Raw genomic sequence first — 9,690 nt, forward strand, 5'->3', positions numbered from 1 at the left:
GGTGATGATGTGCATGGTTTGTAAATAGATGGACCTGGGCTCTATTTATAAATCCATCTGGAGTGGTCCTTAGCAGGGGTTAGCACAGTCCCCACTGACATACACAAACTCCCACTGCGCATTAGCAGCTCGCTACCAACAGGGATCCCCTCCAAATTGAAATTTAGATATCGTGCATGCTGTGAAAGTTAATCTGAGGATTCATTTTTGTGTCAGGCATTTTGTATTAATTTATGATGGTGGAACTCGGCCTAACCAAATGCTAATGTAGCATGAATTGGCCGTTGGGTAATACCAGGGCATTCTTCTGGGGGCGCTGCGCACGGAACCGCAGGTGATTTTTCAACCGGGAATTGTCCTCGGAGACAGATGTAGGGCGACTCACACCCTGAACAGTATTGAGGTCACTGCCCTGAAGTGTAGATTTCACGTGAGGTTTGTGTCACTGTCAACAAGTCAATCACTCATGTTTAAATACAGTGTGGTGTATTTTAATACTGTTTGTTGAGCTGCAGAGGCATTAGACAGGAAGTAAAGGAGAATATCGCGTCTCCTGTGGCTGCAGGTAAAACACCTGAGCTCTGCATCGTGCAGACGTGTGAGCAGAGCGTGCTGATACAGAATCACTGACAGGATGTATTGTTCAGTCCAATTATAGATGTGCTTGGTCTGTTCGGCTGCACCTGTTGCTTCACCACGTCAAAGATGTCCCTGCTTTTCACAGCTATAGCTTCCCAAGGTCTCTATTTATAGGTTTCATAAGTCGTCAGTTATTATTTATACGTAATTGATTTTTAATTTAATTATTTGGTGTCTGGTTTAGAGGCCATACTGAAGTTATATATGTTTATCCTTAATTGAGGCACATGGTCTTTTCAATTACAAATGGCTCCACACAGTTCAACTTCCAGAAGGATATTTCGACCGGCGTTCTTCCTCGTTATTTTAAGTGTTGAATGAAACAATAATTATATTAGTAAAGCGAACATGAACCTAAACTATTTCATTCAGTTGTGGCCTCTCCATCTGGTGTTTTTTTTCTTATATAATTGTATTTTTTTGTTGATTTCTTGGTTTTTAAAGTTACGTGTGCATTTTTAGATTAAGTTAATTATACAACTTCTAAATCCAAACCCTTTGGATTCAAGAATTGTATCAATTTAAGTTCTATTTTTCAGTACTATTTAAATACTGGCAACCTGACATTTGTCACAGTGTCGTACTTTTTGCAATTCATGAATTATGTTTGTTTGGTATGAGACAACTTTGTAGATTTATTGTTCAATTAATAAAACCTTCATGACTTATTTACTAATTTGCAATTGTCACAAGAAGCAAATGTTAAGTTAATGTAAGTTTCACTTTATTCAGACAAGAATTCCAAAACACAGTCTATAGATAATATAATACATCTCAGCGTTTCTTCTATGATTTGTAGACTCTTCTCATTAATACACACACACACACACACACACACACACACACACACACACACACACACACACACATACACATACACACACACACACACACACATACACACACACTGGAATATATGCAACAGTTAAAGTTGTAACTAAAGCAAAAATATTTATAAAAATATGAAAAATACAGAACCATATCATGTAAAAATTTGCACTGGAGTAAAATGTATATTTACACACAGAAATACTCATGGTAAGAAATTTTACATTCATTATGCGTTTGGCTTTATAAAGTTTATCTCTCCCCTCTTCCCTCCCTCAACAGTTCTTCCTCCACTCCACCTGCCTCTCTGATTCTTCTGGCCTCCTTCTCTGCCTCCTCTGCTTTCCTCCTCTCCTCTCGCTCCGTCTCCATCAGCCACGGCCCTCCCAGGTAGCTCAGGATCTCCTCCGGGCTTCCACGCTGTTTGGGCTCAGGGTGGAGCAGCTCCTTGAAAAGAGTCATCACAAGTGGACTGAAGCCCTCAAACTGTGACGGAGGAGGGTTGTCTCTTGGGTTTTTCTCCATGATGGTGTAACTGTCTTTTTCCCCCTCGCCCCTCCACCCAACGTCTCTGACGTCCTCCTTTTCAGCCTCACGGATAAACCACTCCTTGTACCTGCGGTAGCCACGGTCGTCATGGGTGCTCTCCTCCCAGGGGAAGCAGCCGGTTAAGAGGCAGTAGACGAGGACGCCAAGGGCCCAGCTGTCGATGCAGGGCTCCACTGTTACCCAAATGTCCTCCATCTCTTCTTCAGTCCCTTCACTCAGCCGCCTCTCCATCTCCTTCTCGGCCTCCTTAGCTGACTCCACCTCAGGAGTACAGAAGGGCGAGTCGTACCAGACAGGTCGGACTGTGGTCCCGATGGCCCGGGCGAGGCCGAAGTCGCCCAGTTTGACCCAGCGACAGGAACTGTCACACAGAAAGATGTTCTCGGGTTTGATGTCACGGTGGACGAAGCCCAGGGAGTGGAGGTGTGTAACAGCACCGCTCAGCTGGGCCATCACCCTCTGGACACACTCTTCATCCACTCCGAGCTAGAACAGAGACAGTCTGGATCAGTCAAGAACATAAAACGTGCCTTTCATAACTGAGAGCAACTTTCATTTTGAATAAAGATTAGTTGGAGTCTGGTTTACACAATACATTGTTGGCACAAAGACAAATCAACTCTGCGTCACCGAGCTTGTTGGTGATGCTCATTTCACATGCTCCCTCTTCATTCAGTGAGATCAGGGTGCTCTTACTCTTATCACTGCTCTATTATGTTACTGGCAGGGACACAAACACAGAAGAGGGCTGAGCTGGAAACTGTTATCAAGCACGTCTCAGGTTTTTGCTGACAGAAACGAAAGCTCGAAACGACTGGATCAGCAGTTAGAGTTTCCATGAACGTTCACGCTGAAGACGAAGCCTTTCACATTTGGCAACATTCCAGAGAAGGAATCGTTCTGTTTTTAAAAGTACATGTGGTCAAAGTTAGGGAATATTTGTGGCTTTGGTTAAATGATGATTATTTAAACAGCTTCTTTCTCCAAAAAACAGCTGAATGTTCCAGTATTTTACTGCTGTGATGTAACACTTCTCAACAGATTTCACATTTGGAGGCCATAAAAAGATATTGTCTAAGGAAGTAAACTCAAAAAAATGATATTGACTTTATGTATTTCAATTACATTTTAACTTTATGACATAAGTCCAATGTGTAGGGTCCCATTAATGAAGTGTTTTCTATCATGTTGAGTTTGTGCCTCAATACATTGAGAGTGATTTCAATAAATAGATTGTGTTTAATGTATATATTTATGTATAAGTGTGGCATTATTTAATCAAATCATTCTCAATTTAGTTGATTTATTAGATGAATATTGTTTATTAAAAGTTACCCTTTACATTGAACTTGTGTAAAAAACTTACATGGAAATTCGATATGTAATATGTTAAGTCATCGTTTGAGCCAGCATATTTCTGTACAAACATATCTACTGTTGTGTATTAGCAGGATTCTTCTAGGCGACAGTATTCAAACTTTTTGTTCACCGAAACGTGAGGAAACGTCCTCTATCTCCTCGTCATGCAGGGAATCAACAGCTCATTTCAGCTTAACTGACCTCTGAGACAATCACACTGTAGAGGTCACCGTACAGTCCGGCTTGCTGAGCAAACACGTAATAGGTCGGCGTGGAAAAGAAGATCCCAAGAGCCCGGGTCAGAGAAGGATGGGTGCAGAAGGAGAGCGAGAGATTGTATTCCCGCAGGAAAGAGTAGAGGGAGGTGGACTGACGAGGGAAGAACTTCAGAGCCATAGGAGTTCCTGAAGAAAAATAAGATGAGGTGAGTAAAAGAATATTGAATCAGCTTTAGTCAGAGAAAAAGAAAGAGATATAAAAAAAAAAGCTGTCATTGCTACAGGAATGTGAGTGTTGTCCATCATTGACACTGTGAACAAATATAACTTCCCCTTTGGGGAGACTCTGTTTCACAGCTGTACCCCATCGCAGCAACTCTATCCCAAAGTATGTACTAAAGCACTTCATTACAGGCACAGGAGTGTAAAAGGTTAAGCGAACACTATCAAAAGACAGATCTGTCCTCACATTTCTGCTGCGCTGAACAACACTGTACTTTCTTCATTACAAAGAAATGTGAGCTTGGTGGAGTTGAGGGGTTGTAATCGAGGAGTTATCATCAGGAGGTTTGAGGGGAAATCTCTCAACGTGCTCACAGGCTGTTTAAATTGAGAAGCAATAAGAGTTTAACCTGTCACAACCTTTCGCCTTGACTCTTGCACTGACCTCTCTTTCTGTGTACCGCCAGAACGACCTTTCCATAGGATCCCTCTCCCAGGAGCTTGACCACCTTGTAGTGTTCGGATACTTTCAGACTGGGCATGGACTGTGCCGACAGGAAGCACAGCTCATCAAGATCCTGAGCTGCTGCAGTCTGAGGAGCGCACACACACACACACACGTTCACATTCAGTGTCTACACAAGATGATTGGTTCAGTGGCGTCAAGAGAAAGAAGATCCAGAGCTCGAGTGACATGTGTTGATGTTATGATCGATACCTTCACAGAATGAATCTCAATCTAAGGCTCCACTTACTGATGTGTTATCTGAACCTGCACCATGGCTCATTGCGTAATGAGAACCTTTCAACCAATAATCCCATGTATCCTATTAGTTGAAATAGTGATAGCAACTCTCATGAGGCTCTGGTGGATTTCATTGTCTTCTGAAAGCTCATTCATTTGTGCTAACATAGAATGAACGGATCTACCTCCACCTGCATTTAACATCCTGGGTGATGATACCACCTTGATCTCCATTTTCCTATAGACAGGACCAACCTCAGATGTCAACATGACACCTGATGTGTGTGATGAGAACATTTGGTGCTGTCATTCAATCTTCACCGTCATTATTTGTTTTGTGAAATCACATCCATGATGACTTGCTTTGAAGTATATCCCCCCCCACATGCCCCAGCCAATTAAGAAGGGTGTAAACAGTTACGACACGAGGCTTTACGCAAAACCTAAAGCGATTTGAGGAGGTTGAAATATTTTTACTTTTGACCTTACGCTGGTTGCATAACTGAGTTTAATTAGATTACTTCTGTTACACTCTTGCAAACAATTGTGACACCTTTTATCACTCCACTAATCAAATTATAGATAATAAACGTGATTATGGTCATCAAAATGTTTTCTTATCATGTAGAAGTTACTTAAGGTCAGTTTTTCGTGCCAGAAGTGTGAATGGATGGATGTCAGTTATGAGTTGTCACTTGATAAACTATGGATCTAATGTGCGGCCAAAAATAAGATGACAGGTTTCAGCCAGTCCGAGACGGCTTCATGGCACAGATCTGACAAGACAGCTCTATTTTAAACACAGCTGCCTCAACATCAATGCTGTATAAAGTGATGCTGCTCTGCAGGTGCAACAATACGCTCCAGTTTTTTATCTACAAAAAGGATAATTTTACAAAACATTTGAGATCTTCAGATGAACTGAAACTAAAACTGAAGACATTGCGTTTCAAAGGACACCTTATAGAAAAGAATTAACTATGCACATTGATAAAAACATAATATATAATAATAATTTACTTTCATACAAACCATTACAGTGAAATGTGTATATAATTTGCATACAATTTTTATATTTGCATTCTCTTGTCTACCTCATTCTGACCTGCCTGCTATTTTAACAACTGAACATCACTGGTGTATGGATCAATTTTATCTAATCTCATTTTATAATGATAAACTAGAATAGAAACTAGATATGAACGATGGAATAGAGATACGTTGTGTGTTTTAGCTCAAAGCACATTGTTTAAATGCTGCATTTCAATCTCACCCACAGAGTAACTCTGATGGGTTGTGGTTATCATATCACAACATTCTCCAGCTGCCATTCATTCCATATTAATATAATTTATTACACTTTGCACATTTCCCACAGCTGGAGTTATATGCAGGTCACAGTATAGATTTGATTTAGCTGCTCTAACACATAAATCATCACCCACGCACCTAAAACATTTGTTGCATGCGGAGCATCCTAATATTTGTCATGTCCTTGCAAGATGAGATGATTATTAATTAATCCCAATTGGCCCTTGGCATGAAGCAGAGAGCGAAGTTAGATTTCAAGAAGCAGCTAACTTGATTAACAAATTTGAAGTCTGGTCGAAGTGCTAAAAGTTTACAAGCTGAAAATCCTCTCAACACGTTGTCTGTCAAACCTCGACAGTAAATGAATAAAAGCCATGAATGAATTTGTGACATTCCTGCAAATCATCACATCATCCAGCAGCAAAAACACAATAATAATGGTATATATGAAACCCACAAGCATTTGCATGTACAGAGTGATTGTTGCATTTGAGTGTTTTGGCTTATGTCTGTTTGTTTTCTGCAGCAGACTATGACTCTTATAGAATATTTTGAATATGACTTGTTATCTAGCATGTGCATGTAAAGATTTGCACAATACTCACTGTCATTTTCTGTTCGGCTGGTTGATCTCTGGTCACTTTGTCTTGACTCTTTTCAGCATCTAAAGAAACTTAAACTCCTAGAAAAGCTGCTGTCAGTGTCACTAGTGGCCAGTTTGTGCTGGAGCCCTACAGTGTGTCCTTGAGTTCAAAAATAAATTAGAAACGCTGTTGATGGTTTGTTGCCTTTGCTCCGAGGGTCCATGCAGCAGCAGTGCAGCTTTATAGAGGAGGGTCATTAATGTTTGCTGCAGACCTGGACATTGACTGTGTGCTTCTCCCCAAGAGACACGCACTGAACTCTCCCTCTCTCTCTCTCTCCCTCTCTCTCTCTCTCTCCCTCTCTTTTCCTACTCTTGTGCCAACTCCCTCTTACAGCCTCTCGCCTGCTTGCTATGCTGGCAAATACGCGTGAACCAGCTACAAGGTATTTCACCCCTGAGGACCACCACCCCCCACACACACACCATCATTGCTGCCTCACCCCCATCCACTCCCTGTGTGCTCCCCCTCTCTCCCCTCTCTGACCATCCCACAGCTCCCAGTCTGTCAGAAAGCCTGACCACATTAACCTGTCACTCCTCTGCCTCCCCCTCTCTCCTCAGCTGTCACTCACTTTGTACCCACGTACACCCCCCCCCACCACACACCTCTCCTCCTCCCTCTTCTCTTTCCATTTCTCTCCCTCTCTTTTCTCACCCTCACCCCCTCTAGTCTGAGTCAGTGAAATGTCCCCACAGTGAGGGATTCCTCATCTGATCAACAGGTATGCAGGAATGATTGGAATAGGCCCCCCCCAGCTGTATCTGTGATCCCTGAATCTTGCTGGGATTACAGAGACGTGAGCCACATGAAACGTTATATTATCCAGCATCACTCTCTCTTGTTTTTCCTGTGTGTCCTTCATTCTTGTCTAAATGTGCAGGGGACAAAATGATGCAGTTTGAAACTCACATTGGTTGAATATAACAAAGTACATTTAATTTGTCACTGTACTTTGCATTTTTAATGTATCTTCACTTAAGTAGATTGATTTCCAAGTTCTTTTTACTTTTAAGCCTCTACATATTGAAACAAATATCTGTGCTTTTTAATTAATTTACGCATTGTGTTACATGCTCATATTGTTTGTTATGGTTTTAAAATCAATCAATACTTAGAGGGGGGTTGATCCACAGATCAGATCAGAGTGGATACTTCAGAACCCATCTCCTGCAGCAGCAGCATCTCTGGTGAAGAAACACCTGAAACTGATTCAGAAAAAGGACTCAATCATAATAATGTTGTAGACTGTTGCATCAGGGGATAGACTACACTCTACAACAAAATGTTATACTTTAAGTTCATTTAAAATCAAATACTTTCTTTTACTTTTAATAAAAAGTTAATGTGGTACTTTTACTTCACTTTGGTAATTTTATGTCTATTTATTTGTACTTTTACTTTAAAATGTAGTACTTCCTTTACCAATGGAAATACTGTGTATCAAACCCATTTCACTACCTCATGACACTTTCTAGTCTCTTGATTCTGAACATTTAAGATTTTCATCTCCTTAATCTTCCTGCTCTTGCTTTCTCTAGTTCATGAAATCCCCCTGTATCTCTTTCCATGTGTATATTATTGCCTCTCACCGCACAGGGACATGGCTAACAGCTGAAACCCTGCCTCACAAACAGCTTTATTCTCTGCTTTGCTGTCTACATGCCAGCTCTGTTTGCTACTTATCACCAGCTGCAGGTCAGGCCACTTTTCCACCTCCCACAACTTTAACGCTCTCCTCCTCTTTCTCTGCACTCAGATAGATTTCCCCTGGTACTACATACTACAGGACTATTATTGCGACCGTTTTGATGGCTGTGCGTTATGTAACACAAACACTGGCTGCTATCACAACGGCCGTTCGCCTCTTAGGTTACTGCCACTGCTGTGCTGAGGCTTTCAATGACCAATATGTATTTCCATGTTTGTGCTTGCACCATAGGGTCCTGTGGCCCCTGCTGTGACAACCACTCCACCACCAAAACACAACTGTCATTGCTTTCTGAGAGAGATGCCAACAGAGAGTCTCTTTCATTCACAAATGCTTTACATAAGAAGTACACATGTCCAAATGTACACACTTGATGCTGATGTACTTACACAATGTAAGCATCATGTAATCTTTGCTGACAGTTGCATGATGTATGTTCTGACTAATTTGTTATTCTGTCTAAAAAAGGAAATTGTCTCAGCTAACACAACAGATGGTTTTCTCTTCCATCTCTTTTCAGCTATTTTGTAAACGTGCACAATGTTAACTGGGAGAAAACGTCAAGACTTCTTTCTTCTCTCACTTAAAAAAGACACCTGGCATAAATTGCCATGTCATATTATTCCAGAGATTTATGTGTTTGTCATTGGCTAAATATATTAGTGCTGAAGTTGCACAGGGCACATAAAGTTCCAGTTTCCTGGTACGAGCTGTGACATATTTCAACTGATATTTTACAGATTTTCTTTACATGTTGAATCAAGGGTAATTGGACTCGGTTGTTGATCATGAGGCTTCGTCTGTACTGATGAAGCCTTGCGGATGAAAGGTGAAACGTCCTCAAGTATCCATAACCAAGTCCACTTGCCATTGATCCAACTATTCTTGGGTAACCATGACCTGGATGACTGAGAATATTCACAGGCTTATTAATCATTTCATAAGTGCTTCAACATAGAGTCTAGGATGCAGTGTGAAGAACAACCACCTCAGTGACATCAATATAATGCACGTGTTGCCTTTTTCTTTTTTCTTTCAATCTTTTTGAAAAGAATATAATCTATTTTTTCTCTTTATAGAAGAAAATGGGGACACAAACATCAGAACACAGTCATGGTGTCTCATACTACCCTCTCTGATGGATTAGGAGTAGGGAGCATAGAAGAGATGCTGTGTGAAGTTTCTCTGTGACACAACAGTGGAACAACACCTGCCAAAATAGCTTTTATGCTTGTTATAATCGCCTCATTTTCCTTTTTATCTGCATGAGATTAGTTTTTCCAAAGCAGAGCAACAGCCCATTACGGTTATATAGTTTGCTTGAGTCATGCTGCAATACTTTCTTCAGTGTGCTGCAGCTCCCAGGAGAGAAGGCAAAGATAAAAGGATAAAGAGCTGCAGGATAAAAGGGGAGCGTGTTACACACATGCATGCCAGCTGTTCTTGTGTTGTTCTGATCTAAAG

The 9,690-nt window shown here is 41.1% G+C and overlaps 1 protein-coding gene across 1 annotated transcript; it reads right to left on the bottom strand.

Annotated features, from left to right (window-relative positions):
• Positions 1 to 1,500: 1,500 nt before the first annotated feature.
• Positions 1,501 to 6,919, bottom strand: sbk3 (SH3 domain binding kinase family, member 3). Its single transcript, XM_069537043.1, has 4 exons — positions 6,477 to 6,919; positions 4,261 to 4,408; positions 3,577 to 3,779; positions 1,501 to 2,502 (listed from the first exon to the last, which is right to left on the bottom strand). The coding sequence occupies exons 1-4, from the start codon at positions 6,480 to 6,482 to the stop codon at positions 1,720 to 1,722; spliced, it is 1,140 nt and encodes a 379-aa protein (XP_069393144.1). The 5' UTR covers positions 6,483 to 6,919; the 3' UTR covers positions 1,501 to 1,719.
• Between the last annotated feature and the right edge of the window lie 2,771 nt (positions 6,920 to 9,690).

Source organism: Paralichthys olivaceus, chromosome 13 (genome assembly GCF_024713975.1).
Source record: "Paralichthys olivaceus isolate ysfri-2021 chromosome 13, ASM2471397v2, whole genome shotgun sequence".
In the NCBI taxonomy this organism is placed as follows: Eukaryota; Metazoa; Chordata; class Actinopteri; order Pleuronectiformes; family Paralichthyidae; genus Paralichthys; species Paralichthys olivaceus.